The sequence below is a fragment of the Callithrix jacchus genome, chromosome 4 (assembly GCF_049354715.1).
Source record: "Callithrix jacchus isolate 240 chromosome 4, calJac240_pri, whole genome shotgun sequence".
NCBI lineage: Eukaryota > Metazoa > Chordata > Mammalia > Primates > Cebidae > Callithrix > Callithrix jacchus.
In genome coordinates, this window is record NC_133505.1 from 114517702 (window position 1) to 114534598 (window position 16897).

The 16897-nt window shown below is 37.1% G+C and overlaps 1 protein-coding gene across 5 annotated transcripts in view; it reads left to right on the forward strand.

Annotated features, from left to right (window-relative positions):
• Positions 1 to 16897, forward strand: part of AFG1L (AFG1 like ATPase) — a 251443-nt gene that overhangs the window by 128697 nt on the left and 105849 nt on the right. For all 5 annotated transcript variants that reach the window (XM_054254317.2, XM_078369902.1, XM_002746932.7 and 2 more), the window contains one exon: positions 4344 to 4402. In XM_054254317.2, the coding sequence (XP_054110292.1) occupies positions 4344 to 4402 (59 nt within the window). The remainder of the gene's footprint in view (positions 1 to 4343; positions 4403 to 16897) is intronic.

The following is a 16897-nucleotide window of genomic DNA, read 5'->3' on the forward strand; positions in this document are numbered from 1 at the left end:
TGCTCTGTCACCCAGGCTGGAATGCAGTGGCACAGTCTCAGCTCACTGCAGCCTCCGCCTTTTAGGTTCAAGTGATTCTCCTGCCTCAGTCTCCCAAGTAACTGGGATTACAGGCATGTGCCACCACACTTGGCTAAATTTTGTATTTTTAGTTAAGATAAGGTTTCGCCATGTTGGCCAGGCTGGTCTTGAACTCCTGATCTTAAGTGTGATCCACCTGCCTTGGCCTCCCAAAGTGCTGATATTATTGAGCTTGAGCCACCGCACCCGGCTCCCAGTAGGTATATATCTTTATGAGGTATATGAGATATTTTGGTACAGGTATGAGATTATTTGGTAATATTCACGTCATGGAAAATTGGATATTCCATACCTTCAAGCATTTATACTCTGTATTACAAACAGTCCATTATACACTATTAGTTATTTTAAATGTATAATTATTATCGAAGTATAATCATTCTGTTGTACTATCAAATACCAGGTCTTTTTTATTTATTCATTCTTTTTTTGTTTTTCTTGAGACAAAGTCTTGCTGTGTTGTCCAGGCTGGAGGGCAGTGGTGTGGTCTTGGCTCACTGCAACCTCTGCCTCCCTGTTCAATTCTCCCACCTCAGCCTCCCAAGTAGTTGGGATTACAGATACACACCAGTATGCCTGGCTAATTTTTTTTGCAATTTCTCCCTCCTGGGTTTGAGCAATTCTCCTGCCTCAGCCTCCCAAGTAGCTGAGATAATAGATGTGTGCTACCACACCTGGCTGATTTTTGTATTTTTAATAGAGTTTTGTATTTTTAACATGGTTTCGCCATGTTGTCCAGGCTAGCCTTGAACTCCTGACTTCAAGTGATCTGCCCACCTTGGCCTCTCAAAGTGGTGGGATTACAGGCATGAGCCTTTTTCTTTCCTTTTTTTTTTTTTTTTTTTTGCACCCATTATCCAGCCCCACCTTCCCCACTCCCGACTACCCTTCCCAGCCTCTGGTCACCATTCTTCTATTCTCTATCTCTGTGAGTTTAACTGTTTTGACTTTCAGATCCTACAAGTAAGTGAGAACATGCGATGTTTGTCTTTCTGTTCCTGGCTAATTTCACTTAATACAATGATCTTCAGTACCAATCATGTTGTTTCAAGTTCCATTCTTTTTTGTAAATAACACGTTTTCTTATCTGTTCATCTGTTGATGGACATTTAGGTTGCTTCAAAATCTTGGTTATTGTGAACCGTGCTGCAACAAACATGAGGATGCTGATATATCTTTGATGTACTGATTTTTTTTTTCTTTTGGATATATACCCAGCAGTGTGATTGATGGATCATATAGTAGCTCTTTTTAAAGTGTTTTGAGGAACTTCCAAACTGATGTCCATAGTGGTTGTACTAATTTACATTCCCACCAATAGAGTATTGAGGGTGCCCTTTTCTCTGCATCCTCACCAGTGTTTGTTATTTCCTGTTTGGATAAAAGCCATTTTAACTGGGGTGAGATGATACTTCACTGTAGTTTTGATTTGCTTTTCTCTGATGATCAATGATATTGAGCAGTTTCTCATATGCCTCTTTGCATATGCTGTTTGTATGTCTTCTTTTAAGAAATGTTTATTCAAATTTTTTGCCCATCTTTTAATTGGATTTATTAGATTTTTTTTTCCCTATAGAGTTGTTTGAGCTCCTTATATATTCTGGTTATTCATCCCTTGTCAGATGAGTAGTTTGCAAATATTTTCTCCGATTATATGGGTTATCTCTACTTTGTCAGTTGTTTCCTTTGCTGTGCAGAAGGTTTTTAACTTGATGTGATTCCGTTCATTCATTTTTGCTTTGGTTGTCTGTGCTTGTGAGGTATTACTTAAGAAATTTTTACTCAGACCAATGTCCTGGAGAGTTTCCCCAATGTTTTCTTCTAATAGTTTTATGATTTGAGGTCTTAGATTTAAGTCTTTATTTTGATTTTATTTTTCTGTAAGGTTCTTACCTTATAGAAAAAGTATAGGTGTCTAGTCTCATTCTTCTGCATATGGATATCCAGTTTTTTCAGCACCATTTATTGAAGAGATGCTTTTTTCCCTGATGTATGTTCTTGGCACCTTTGTCAAAAATGTGTTCACTGTCGGTATCTGGATTTGTTTCTGGGTTCTCTATTTTGTTCCACTGGTCTATGCGTCTGTTTTTGTGCTAGATGTCTACAGCTTTGTAATATATTGTGAAGTCAGGTAATGTGATTCCTCCAGTTTTGTTCTTTTTCTTTAGGATAGCTTTGGCTATTTTGGATCTTTTCTGATTCCGTATAAATTTTAGGATTGCTTTTTCTGTTTCTGTGAAGAATGGCATCGTTATTTTGGTGGGGATTGCATTGAATCTGTAGATTGCTTTGGGTAGTATGAGCATTTTAACAATATTGATCCTTCCAATCCATGACAATGGAATATCTTTCCATTTTTGTATGTGTGCCCTCTTTAATTTCTTTCATCAATGCTTTATAGTTTCTATTTCAAAGATCTTTCACTTCTTTGGTTAAGTTAATTTCTAGGTATATGATTTTATTTGTGGTTATTGTAAATGGGATTGCTTTTTAAATTTGTTTTTCATATTGTTTATTGCTGGCATATAGAAATGCTACTGATTATTGTTATGTTGATTTGATATCCTGCAACCTTACTGAATTTGTTTATCAGTTATAATAGTTTTCCTTTTTTTTTTTTTTTAATACTGGGCATGGTGGTGTGTGTCTATAGTCTCAGCTACTGGTGAGGTTGGGGTGCAGTGTGGAAGTATCTCTCTGTCTCTTTTTTTTTTTTTGAGGTCTATGTTACCCAGGCTGGAGTGCAGTGGCAAGGTCTTGGCTCACTGCAACCTCTGGCTCTCAGGCTCAAGTGATCCTTCCACCTCAGCTTCCTGAGTAGCTGGTGTTATAAGCATGTGCCCACCAGACCTGGCTAATTTTTGTATTTTTTGTAGAGATGGGGTTTTGCCATGTTGCCCAGGCTGGTCCTGAACTCCTGGACTCAAGTGATCCACCTGGCTCCACCTCCCAAAATGCTAAGATTCAGATGTGAGTCACTACACCCAGCCCTCTTATAGAATCTTTAGGTTTTTCCAAATATAAGCTCATATCACCTGCAAACAAGGATAATTTGGCTTATTTCTTTCTAATCTGGAAGCCCTTTATTTGTTTCTCATCTGATTGCTCTAGCTCAGACATCTAGTACTATGTTGAACAACAATTGTGAAAGTGGGCATAGTTTGTCATGTTTCAAATCTAAGAGGAAGGCCTTTCAGTTTTCCTCCATTTTGTATGATACTAGCTGTGGGTCTGTCATATATGGCTTTTATTATGTTGAAATCTGTTTCTTCTATACCTAGTTTTTGGAGGGTTTTTATCATGAATGGATATTGAACTTTATCAGATAATTTTTCAGCATCAATTGAAATTATGATATGGTTTTTGTCCTCCAAAGAATGGAGTTTTAATTTTTAGGCAATTTTATTTAAAGTGACTTTTTTAACCTTGATAGCAAATAAATAAAATATATATTTGCATTACAAATATTTAATGCAATACATGAACAGTTCTGCCTATTGATGTATTTTCTAAAAAGGATAATCTTATTTCAATGTTTAATTCTTTTTTTAAACAGAGTCTCACTGTGTCCCCCAGTCTAAAGTGCAGTGGTGCGATCTTGGCTCACTGCATCTTCCACCTCCTTGGTTCAAGCGATTATCCTGCCTCAGCCTGCTGAGTAGTTGGGCTTAAGGGTACCCATTACCATGCCTGGCTAAGTTTTGTATTTTTAGTAGAGTCGGGGTTTCACCATGTTGGCCAGGCTGATCTCAAACTCCTGACCTCAAGTGATCCATCTGCCTTGGCCTTCCAAAATGCTAGGATTACAGGAATGAGCCACTGAGCCTGTCCAAGTTTTTCACTGAGAACTTTTATTATAGATTGAGAAAAGGAGAGAATGATTTTTTTCCTAGTAGAATCCTTCCTATATATTCAAGTATTAAATGCTTTTACATATCGAATCTTCTCATGTTAAGTTATTGATTTTGAATTTTGGAAGTGATACCTTCCAGATTATTTTATTGCTTCTTATTATAGTTTAAAGCCAGTTTGATTGAATGCCTTTTGATCTTCTTTCTGTGACTGTTAATTTTTTTCTTTTATTAAAATTATAGTAAAATGTGTGTAGAACCCAAAGAGAAAATCAATTTTGGTCTTTTTTTCTTTTTGCACCTTTATCTTTTTTTTTAAATCAGTAGTAAGCTTTATTTGCCAAGCTAAAAGATAAACTAACATCATGATTTAAGCTAAGTAAAAAACTAATATCATTTTTTTTCTTTCAGATCTCTATAAAAATGGACTCCAAAGAGCTAACTTTGTACCATTCATAGCAGTCCTGAAGGTAAAAACAAATCATTTATTTGTATTTACTAAGATCATATTTATTGATAATCAAGGGCTTTAGTAGGATTGCCTTGATCTTGGCATTCAAGCAGAATATATTTTGCTATTTAGATAGTAATAGTCAAAGACACTGAAGGAGAAAAGAATCTTTTTATATAGTATCATCCATGTGTACAGTGGAAAAATTACAAAATATAGTCTAAATTATTCTCTAACTGAAACATTGAATAGTTTGCATTTTATAAATTTTAATTTGAGGTTTGCTCATAAATATTTTAGTGGAATGTTTAAACTTATATATTTATTTCTGAAAAAAAAAGTTTAATGTTCCCTGTTTTCTTCAGGTTAATGGCCATTATTAACATGTTTTCCCAGCTATTAAAGTTGCTATTCTAGAATAGCATTATTACAAAAATATTCTAATATATTTAAATGTGATTGCCATCAAGTTATGAAATTATGTCAAGTTGAGGCACATAAATAGTTTAAATATTTGTGTGTATCATCACTGCATAGAGTTTAAAATAGTCTTCATTACAATATGATTAATAATAAAATAGCCTCCTTTTTTACTCTTAATTTTAAGTAATTTTTTATATGATTATTTAATGATTTAACATTCTGCCAATTGAGAACCTACTATGTACAATGTGTTGCATCAGGTATAATGGATAATAGAATTGTGAACTAAGCTGTTCTGGCACATTATTTATAATGTAGTTGAGGATATAAAATATAGACAAAATACCTATAAGAGAAAGCAAAACTTGCCAAAATATAATTCCCATAATTTTAGGTAAATACTTTCTCCCCATGCACAACATATTTGAAGAAAGGTTAAAATATTTTTAAAAAATAAAACCTTAAAAATTCCTAAGAAGGGTTAAAATATTTTATCTTCAGACATTCTAAAGGCATAATTAGACAATGTTTTTGACGTGTACTTTGGTTGGAATTATTGTTGGTGCCAAACTTTATTCCCTATGCTGTACTTGGGAGAATTAGAACATCTGTTTCCTTGACCAATTTTAGGTTCCCAAGGATTTCAATTTCTCAGAGATATTTATAGATGTAGGAAAAGTACTTTTGGAAGATTTATGCTGTTAGTAATTTTTTCCCTTTATATTCATGTTTTACATTTGGGGAGAACATAGACTTGCAGTGTTTTCTCCATGCTAGCAATCCAAAGTAATATGGTATACACAGATACCAAAATATAAAGAGGGAAGCTAGGAGAAATAGGTGCTAAAAATAGTGGTCTCATATAGCATAAAATACACAAAAAGTAAAAAGAGAAATCTCAGAAACAAACAAGTTAAGAGGTTCTCAGGGAGCAACTTTGTAGCTGTACTTTTTTTTTTTACTTCAAATATTTTATTGTTGTTTTCTTTGGCCAGTAATTTGTCCTACTTCAATGTATAATAGCAATATTAATAGGCAACTGAATTGGCCAGATTGAATTTAGTTTTCTTTCCCTTTCCTACTCTTGAATTAAGTTTTTCAAGGGGGAAGGAAAGCCAGAGATGAATAGTATACAATTTGAAATTGAACATGAACTGAGATATATAATATACAATTTGAAGTTGAACATGGATTGAACTTCCCAGGAAACTAAATACCAGATTAGATAAGAAAAGGTCTAAAATGTCTAATTTATTCAAGAGACATTTCATATATAACAAAACATCAATGAATGAACACTAGAGCTGGTTTCTCTGAAGCTTTTCTGTTTGGGCATATAAAGTTTCCCTTGTAAGGAAAGGTAGTTTAATATTAACTTAAGTGATATTTTGCCTATTCACAGATGCTAGTGTTACTCCTTCATTCTGACCCAGCTGAGGGAAAGATATAGTAGAAGTCAGTCTTAAAAAAAATGGAGAATTGGGCCGGGCGCGGTGGCTCACACCTGTAATCCCAGCACTTTGGGAGGCTGAGGTGGGTGGATCACGAGGTCAACAGATCGAGACCATCCTGGTCAACATGGTGAAACCCCGTCTCTACTAAAAATACAAAAAATTAGCTGGGCATGGTGGTGCGCGCCTGTAATCCCAGCTACTCAGGAGGGTGAGGCAGGAGAATTGCTTGAACCCAGGAGGCGGAGGTTGCAGTGAGCTGAGATCGCACCATTGCACTCCAGCCTGGGTAACAAGAGCGAAACTACGTCTCAAAAAAAAATGGAAAATTTTAGTTTAATAAAAAGAAATTATTATAAATGAGATAGAAATTTGTTGAGGAAAAAGTACATTGTAAAACTTATTTTTAAAAATGTTCTCTATAAATCAAATGCTTGCAAGTTTGTGATTCACCACAGAAGCCTGTGGTTTGTTGCTTGGGAGATTGAAAAATAACAAAAATTTATATAAGCTCTTAGTAAAGCCTGCTTTATGGCCCAACATGTAGACAATTTTCTTTAAAATAGTGAGTACTCTTCAGTTGTTATGTATTACTGTGTAGGTTTGTTAATTATGCTGTTTAAATCTTTATTCTTATATTTTTTTGTATCAATTACTAAGAGACTTATGAGAAACATCTCTCACTATAATTGTGAATTTATCTATTTCTCTTGTAATTCTGTCATTTGCCTTACATATTTGGAAGCTATGTTATAAGTTGCATGCAGATTTATAATAATTATTTATTTATTTAGAGACAGAGTCTTGCTCTGTCACCCAGGCTAGAGGGCAGTGGCGCAATATCGGCCCACTGCAACCTCCGCCTCCCAGGTTCAAGTGATTTCCCTGCCTTAGCCTCCTGAGTAGCTGGGACTACAGGTACACACTACCACATCAGTCTAATTTTTGTATTTTTAGTAGAGATGGGGTTTTGCCATGTTGTCCAGGCTGATCTCAAACTCCTGATCTCAAGTGATCTGCCCATCTTAGCTTTCCAAAGTGGTGCTGGGAGTACAGGTGTTAGCCACCATGCCTGGCCAGATTTACAATAATTAAATACTGCTTGTGAATGGAACTTTTCAATATTATTAAGTAGCATTGCTTCTTCTTTTCAAGTGTATTTTTAACCATCTCTTGAAACATTGTTACCATGACTGCTTTAAAGTCTTCCTTTATCAGATAATTCTAACATCTCTGTCATCTTGATGTTGCCATTTCTTTACATTCAGTTTGAGATCTTCCTGATTTTTGGTATAAGTGATTTCCAATGGAAACGGACATTTTCATAATTTGTCATGAGACTTTGAATCTTACTGTTTTAACCAAATTTTATATTGTAGTAAAATATACATAACAAAAATTACTATTTTAATGATTTGTTTGTTTACATTTTGATACAGGGTCTCAGTCTGTTGCCTAGGCTGGAGTGCAGTGGCACAATCATGGCTTACTGAAGCTTCAACCTCCGCGGGCTTGGGTGATCCTCCGGCCTCAGCCTCCTGAGTAGCTGGAACTACAGGCACATTCTACCATGCCTGGCATATTTTTATATTTTCTGTAGAGACAGGGTTTCACTATGTTTCCCAGGCTGGTCTTGAACTCCTGGGCTCAAGTAATCTGCCTGCCTTGGCCTCCCAAAGGTGTGAGCTACCATACCTGGCCTATTTTAATGATTTTTAAGTGTACAGTTCAGTGACATTAAGTGCATTCACATTGTTGTACAAGCACCACCATCATTCATCGCTAGAATTTTTCATCTTATCAAACTGAAACCCTGTACTCACTAAGTGATAACCCTCATTCTTCCCCTCTCCCAATGCTGTTTACCACCATTCTACCTTCTACCTCTATGAATTTCTTTTTTCTAGATACTTGATTTAAGTGGAATTACCTAATATTTGTCTTTTTCTTTCTGGCTTATTTCACTTAGCATAGTGTCTTGAAGGTTTATGCATGTTGCAACATGTGTTAGAATTCCAATCTTTTTTTATGGCATAATAATATCCCATTGTAAGGATATGCTGCATTTTGTTTATCCATTCCAACCTGTCAATGAACATTTGGGTTGTTTCTACCTTTTAGCTATTGCTAATATTGTATACAAATATCTATTTGAGTCCCTGCTTTCAATTCTTTTGTGTGAACTGGAATTGCTAGATCTTATGGTAATTATGTGTTTAATTTCTTGAGGAACTGCTATACTGTTTTCCATAATGGCTATACCGTATTACGTTCTCACCAGCAATACACAAGCATTCCAGTTTCTCTGCATTTTCCCCAGTGCTTATTTCTTTTATCTTTTGTTGTTGTTGTTGTTAATAGCCATCCCAGTGGGTGGGAAGTGGTATCTCATTGTGGTTTTGATTTGCATTTTCCGAGTGATTTATGATATTGTGTATCTTTTCATGTGATTTTATTTATTTATTTATTTATTTATTGATTGATTGATTGATTGATTGAGATGGAGTCTTGCTCTGTCACCCAGGCTGGAGTGCAGTGGCACAATCTTGGCTCACTGCAACATCTGCCTCCTGGGTTCAAGTGATTCTGATTCCTCAGCCTCCCGAGTAGCTGGGATTACAGGCACCCGCCACCATGCCTGGCTAATTTTTGTATTTTTGGTAGAGATGGGATTTCACCACGTTGGCTAGGCTGGTCTCGAACTCCTGACCTCAGGTGATTTGCCTGCCTCGGCCTCCCAAAATGCTGGAATTACAGGTGTGAGCCACTGTGCTTGGCCTCTTGTTCTAATTTTAAATCTGTTTATCTTCTCCCTTTTTTAAAATTGGACATCTTATTCTACAAAACAGATTGTTACCCTGTTTCTCTTTGTGGATCTTATTTAAACTTTCTGTTTCAGTTAGGTTTTTTTAGGCATTCTGTCAAGAGAAGGGGAGGCACTGCTTTCTTTACTACTGGATATAGGTAGAAATCCAGGTTCTCTAATCAGCCTCCCTTGACTCCTGACCTGTGGTTTGGGGGTGTGCTCCTTGTTACCTGTTACTACATGGAAAGAGGGTTCTGACTCCTATGTGATCTCCACTGATATCACTGTGGGAGGAGGATGCTCATTACTGGTTGACTGGGATGAAAGTTCCAGTTCCTTTTTGGCCTTCTCTGACCTCACCCTGGCAGTAGTATTGGGATTCCTCATGACAGCCTTGTGGGGGTGGAATTCTAGGCTCCCCTTAGCCTTTGCTGGCATGGGTGAGGAGGTGGAGCCACAGTTTTTCTCTGTGGTATTTGTGTTAATAGAACAGTTATTGTCTAAAAGTTGTATCTTTTGTTAAGTTGCCCTTTTCCTGGTCCTTTGGCTAAAGAGAACAGACTTTTATGGGGGCCTTATTTATATGTTTCCATCAGCATTTCTGGGTTGCTGGCTTCTTTGGCTCTAAGTCGATGATATATGAGTCAAAGAAAAACCCTGTGGCTCATACTTGTAATTCCAGTGCTTTCAGAGGCCAAGGTGGGAGAATTGCTTGAGGCCAAGAGTTTGAGACCAGCCTGAGCAATGTAGTGAGTCCCCATCTCTACAAAATTTCTTTAAAAAAAATAAGCCAGAGGTCCGATCCAAGATGGCCGATCACTAACATCTCGAGACTGCAGCTCTCAATGAAGGCGCGGAGAACTAGATTAAGCCAACACTTTCAGACAAATTCTGGTTGGTCAAGGAGCAGAAGATCCCCAGTGGAGGAATCACACGGGTCACCAGTGCGACTTTCGTGGCCGGCGCAGCCGTTCCACCGGCGCCTCGGCGCAGCAGCTCTCGGAGCAGAGTAAACAGGTTCGGAGGACCCACAAGGGCCCCCAGCAGGACACCAGAGCCTGGCGCAGTGGCTGTGACGGCACCGCGCTTGGCGCAGAGGAGCAGAGTAAACGGGACCGGCTCCCCTTCTGACCGAGGTTTGGAGCCCCGGGAAGGCAGAGTCGCCTACTACGGACACAAGAAGGAAGCCAGACAAGAGAATCCTGGGCAGAAAAGCACCATCAGTTTTAACACCGCGGCTCTGGCCCTGGGAACTAACAACCTGGACGCCCACTCAAGAGACCTATTCTGAAAGTTGGTAAATTCAAAGACCACAGGAGGATAAACTTACAATGACGGGAAGAAACCAGAGTAAAAAAGCTGAGAATACTCAAAGTCAGAATGCCTCTCCCTGTAAAGCTGATCACAGTTCCACATCAACAAAGGAACAAGGCTTGATGGAGAACGAGCACATCCCAATGCTAGAATATCGCTTCAGGGAATGGATAGTAACAAACTTCGGTGAGTTAAAAGAACATGTTGTAGCCCAACGTAAAGAAACTAGAAACTTTGAAAAAAAGTTTGATGAAATCCTATTGAGAATAGACAACTTAGAGAGGAATATGAGTGAAATAATGGAACTGAAGAATACAAAACAGGAACTCTGAGAAGTTTACACAGGTTTAAACACTTGAATTGTTCAAGCAGAAGAAGGGATATCAGAGGTCAAAGTCCAACTTAATGAAATAAAATGCGAAGAAAAGATTAGAGAAAAAAGGATAAAAAGGAATGAGCAAAGTCTCCAAAAAATGTGGGACTATCTGAAAAGACCAAATCTACGTTTGATAGGTGTACCTGAATGCCACGGAGAGAATGAATCCAAGATGGAAAATACCCTTCAGGACATTATTCAGGAAAATTTTCCTAAACTAGCAAAGCAGGTCAATATTCAACCCCAGGTAATACAGAGAACACCACAAAGATATTCCTCAAGAAGAGCAACCCCAAGGCACATAATCGTTAGATTCACTAGGGCTGAAATGAAGGAGAAAATACTAAGGGCAGCCAGAGAGAAAGGTCAGGTTACCCACAAAGGCAAGCCATTCAGACTTATAGCACATCTCTCAGCAGAAACTCTACAAGCCAGAAGAGAGTGGGGGCCAATATTCAACATCCTAAAAGAACAGAACCTTCAGCCCAGAATTTCATATCCAGCCAAACTAAGCTTCACAACTGAAGGAAAAATAAAATCTTTTATGAACAAGCAAGAACTCAGAGATTTTATTACCACCAGACCTGCTTTACAAGAGCTTCTGAAAGAAGCATTACACACAGAAAGAAACAAACAGTATCAGCCCTTCTAAAAATATACCAAAAAGTAAAGAGCACCAACATAAAGAAGAATTTACATCAACGAATGGATAAAACAGCCAGTTAACATCAAATGGCAGTAACCCTAAATTTAAATCGACTAAATCCCCCAATCAAAAGACACAACCAAAACCCAACGACATGTTACATCCAGACCTGTTTCACAGGCAAGTATATGCAAAGACTCAAAACAAAGGGATGGAAAAAGATTTACCAACCAAATGGAGAGCAAAAATAAATAAATAAATAAATAAAAAGCAGGAGTTGCAATTCTCGTAGCGGATAAAATAGATTTTAAAGCAACAAAGAAATAGTGGTAGAAGGATCAATGCAACAACAAGAGCTAACGATCCTAACACCCAGATACATAGAGACTTAGACTCAATGAGACAGAAAATTAATAAGGATATCAAGGACTCGAACTCAGATCCAGAACAAGTAAACTTAATAAATATTTATAGAGCTCTCCACTTCAAATACACAAAATAAACATTCTAGTCAATACCACATCAACCTACTCATAGGTTTAAATGAAACATTGATTGGCCATTATTAATACCCATTTTTTTTTTTTCAGAATAAAGCAGTATTTCCATTCACTCTCCCTCTTTCTTTTCCTCTTTCTTCCTCTCCTTTACTCATTTTTTTCTTCTTTCCTCCACAAAAAAAAAAAATAAAAAAATAAGCCAGGCATTGTGGTGTGTATCTGTCCTCCAAGCTACTTGGAAGGCTGAGGCAGGGGGCTCACATGAGCCCAGGAGGCAGAGGCTGCAGTTAGCCATGATTGTGTCACGGTACTCTCCAGCCTGGGCAACAAAGTAATACCCTGTTTCTAAAAATTAAAAAAAAAAAAAAAACCTACAGAAGGGAACCTCATCATCCTGTTGTTCTTCAGGTCTTGAACAGGTCTAGCTGTTCCTCCTCCTCCTTTCTATTTTTTTAGGGTTTCCTTATGTTTGCTTTATATATAATTTCCAGAGGTTTTAAATTGCACATACAAGGAGGGATAAGGAAAAGTACATCTCCATCTTCCCAGAAACAGAAGTCAGCTTATTTAGAGTCCTTATCTGTAATTCCATCATTTCTAGTTTTGTTTCTATGGTTTGATTTCTTTCCCCCTGGTCGTGAGTCCTGTTTTCCTGCTTCCTTGCAAGTCAAGTAAGTTATGATTGGATGCTGTGTGTAGTGATTATTACATTGAGTCTCTGTTACTTCCTTTAAGGGTATTGAATTTTATTTTGGCAAGTGGTTAAGTTAGGTTGCTCTTTTTGAGCCTTTTTTAAAAGCTTTGATAGGGTGAATATAGATTAGCCATTATTCCAGGTTTGTTTTAGCCCTTCTAGGTGTTAGGTTTTAGGACCTTTCTAAGCTCCTTCCTGAATCCCCCAGGTGTTCATTGAGGTGTTTCAGCTCTGGTTATTCAGAATGCTTATATCTCCCAGATATGTGTATTGTTCTTTGCCCAACTATGCATATGCAATTTGTTATTCAGCCAAAGATTACATCCCCTATGCAGATATCTGGAGCTTTTCTTCTGCATGGCGCTTTCCTGTGCTGAATTCTACTATGCAAATTCCAACTGTTTCAGCATCCCAAAACTCTCAGGACTGTCTCTTCAACTCATTTAGATTGTTCTGTTGCAGTCTAGAAATTGCCTCTAGGTAGAAAGCCAGGGAATATGGCCAGCTTGCTTGCCTGATTTTTTGCCCTCATATCTCAGGGAATACTGTCTTTTGCTACCTATTATGTAATGTCTGGTATCAGTGGTCTCACATGTTTTATCCAGTGTTTTAATGATTTATTGCAGAAGGGCAAAATACAGTTTCAATTATTCTGCCTTGGCCAAAAGCATAAATCTCTTTCTTTGTTTTTAGTGATAAAGGAAAAGAAGGTCGGTTTTTTTTTGGTTGTTGTTGTTTTGTTTTGTTTGTAATTCAGGAACTTAGAGCCATGTTTTATCATAGAAACAAAAAAATAAATAGGATAACGATAAAAAGGCAGGGGTAAGCATAGGAATTTTGTTTCAGCTTTCTCTCACACATTTAAAGGAACAGTTAAGTAAATAATGGTGCAGTCAGGCTGGGCACGGTGGCTCATGCCTGTAATCCCAGCAGTTTGGGAGGCTGAGGCGGGTGGATCATGAGGTCAAGAGATTGAGACCATCCTGGTCGACATGATGAAACCCCGTCTCTACTAAAAATACAAAAAATTAGCTGGGCATGGTGGCGCGTGCCTGTAATCCCAGCTACTCAGGAGGCTGAGGCAGGAGAATTGCCTGAACCCAGGAGGCGGAGGTTGCAGTGAGCCGAGATTGCGCCATTGCACTCCAGCCTGGGGAAAAAGAGCCAAACTCCATCTCAAAAAAAAAAAAATAATAATAATGGTGCAGTCACATGAGGTGATATAACAGTTATTTTGAACAATATTTTTCAAATGGTTTCAATAACGTAGAATAATGCTTACAGATAATGTGAATAGGAAAGTATGATGCAAGGGTACACCTATTTCTGCCTCAACTGTGGAAATAAAATATGTGCATGAAAAAATACTGGAAAGAAACATCTTAAAATTTTAATAGAACTTATTTCTGGATATTAAAATCTGGGTGATTTAAATTTTCTCTTTTAGACTTTTCTAAGATTTCTGGTATGATCTTGTATTATTTTAATAATAAAAACCATTTTTGAACAGGTGAGTTTTGCCCACTCTTCTTAGGAAATCAGCAGACCTGACCAGAAGAACTCATATTCAAAGTTGAGAAATCCCAAAAAGCAAAATGGATTGAACATGGGTCCTATCTGTAGAGACCATTATTATAAAAAGAAATGGGTTGGCAGGTACAGAAAGGAAGCAGGAGGAGCAGGGGGAGAGGCAGAGATGAACTAACAAATAAAAGCATGTGACAGATATATTTTGGAGGAAGAACTACCTCAGGAAATGAGAGAATTTTTCAGGTAAAATTTTCTATATTTTAAGAGAAATTAAAGTAGTCATGGTACTGATTACATGAGAGATTAGACATGAAATAATTATAAGATTAGATGGTAAGTGAGCTGGCAGAGCTAATCTAATGTACTGTAAGTAGACCATTAAGAAAAGGAAAAGTATCTTAGAAAAAGCAAATGATAGAATCAACACTGCTGAAAATAAAATCAGTGATAAAGAGACCAGACTTATGAAAGATCATATAAAACGAAGCTGGAATAGTCAGAGATGAAAACTACTGCAGAAAAAAAAATGCTCATGTGGTAAGCAGACAACAGAGATTATAAATTCACGTAACTCATATTTCTAAAAAAGAGAACACAAAGATAAAACAGAAGAAAACTTTCATGAAAGAAAGTTCGGTTGAAAGTCTAGATTAAAGTGTTCATTGTATATTTTCCATTGTGTGATTCCTCCATCAAGAATCATACATTTTTGGCCAGGCATGGTGGCTCACATCTATAATCCTAGCACTTTGGGAGGCCAATGCAGGCAGATCACTTGAAGTCAGAGTTCGAAACCTGCCTGGCCAAGATGGTGACACCCCGTCTCTACTAAAAAATCCTGTGCTGGTGGGTGCCTGTAATCCCAGGTACTTGGGAGGCTGAGGCAGGAGGATCACTTGAACCTGGGAGGTGGAGGTTACAGTGAGCCAAAAAAGTACCACTGCACTCCAACCTGGGCAACAGAGCGAGACTCTATCAAAAAAAAAAAAAAAAAAAGGAATTATACATTTTTTAAATGCACAACTGAACCTGAAGGATTAAAAAAAAGAATCTTAAATCATATGGAAGAAAAATCAATGGGAAAAGAAGTCAAGCTTGTCTGAGACTTGTAAACTATTAGTAGACACTAGAATAGGATAGGATAGGATAATTTTTACTATATTCGGTTTTTAAAAAATGTGACATCTAGTCAGCTAGGTTGTCATGTACATCTAAGCCCACAGATATATATTTTGGATATATGATAATTTAGGATTTATAGCCCTTAATGAAGTTTCTTGAATAAACAACTTTAAGATTTTATACCACCAGTCAAAATTAATAACTTATAAATGGAGATATTATGGTAAGAAATATTGGTGGTCATTGAATCTAACTAAACATTGTCTTCTTCTGATCTGTAAGTCAGACAATAATTTTTTTTTTTATATTACGTGAGAACTTCTGTAACTGAGTTAACTACAGGATGCTAAAAAGTAAAAAGGTTTGGGTTGGGCATGGTGGCTCAGGCCTGTAATCCCAGTGCTTTGGGAGGCTGAGGTTGGAGCATTGCTTCAGGAATTTGAGATCAGCCTGGGCAATATAGCAAGACACTCCCACTGCTTCACTTGACTAGCCTTAAAAAAAAAAAAAAAAAAAAAAAAAATTAAAAAAAAAAAGACCTTATCTCTACAAAAAAATTTAAAAAGTTAGTTAGGCATAGTGGCGCATGCCTGTGGTCCCAGCTACTCAGGAGGCTGAGGTGGGAGGATTGCTTGAGCCCAGGAGTTCCATGCTGCAGTGAGCCGCAGTTGCACCACTGGGTTCTAGCATGGGCGACAGAGCAAGACCTTGTCAAAGAAAGGGAAGAAAGGAAAAAGAAAAGGGGCTCTGACCCACACTGGCAGTTCGAGTGGAGGAGGTAGAACATGTCAGGACTATTTCCAAAGAGCCAATAATGCTTAAACTGAGACTTAAAAGACAAGTAAGTTACTAGAAAAAGTGGGAAAGGATGTTTACCATGCCATTCAGGAAAAATCACAGGGAAAAGACATAGAAGCATGAGACCTGTAATTAAAAATTCTGTTTTCAGTAATCAGTTCATTGAGAAAAATAATTTTCATAAAATAATAGCTGTCACGATTCTGTTTACTTGAGGGTTGGAGATTTATTTAAAACTCAGATTTTTCTCCAAATAAAAGCAAGATATGTTTTGTATTGTATTTAAATAGAAAAATTTTGGTAGTTCTTATTCTCTTGGTTGTAATTGTAATAATTGTCCCTCCTTCAATGAGTCAGTACTTTAACTTGAAATTTCTTTCTGATCATGACATAGTATCTTGATTTTACTGATATTAATAAAAGGTAATTCTCCTAAAGTATAAGAACAAATATAATTGTTAAAGCATTTGTTGGTATCTATATAGCATCATTTTATAAAATTAAATGCATTCATCTTACCCTCTGCACTGAAAGTATTTTAAAGTAGCCTGTGATTGTTTATACCAGGGGGGCAAACTATAGCCAGTGGTCAAATCTGGCCTGCTGCCTATTTTTGTAAATCAAGTTTTATTGAAAAATTTTAGGCTCATTTATTTATGTATTATCTATGACTCTTTTCAGAGTACAGTGGCAGAGTTGAGCAGCTGCTTATGGCTTTCAAAGACTAACATATTTACTATCTGACCCTTTACAGGAAGTTGGCTGGCCCTGATCTATATAATACACAAAGGGCAAACAATTGCTTAAAATGACCTATTCAATAGCACATTTTTTTTTCCATAAAGTAGGACTTG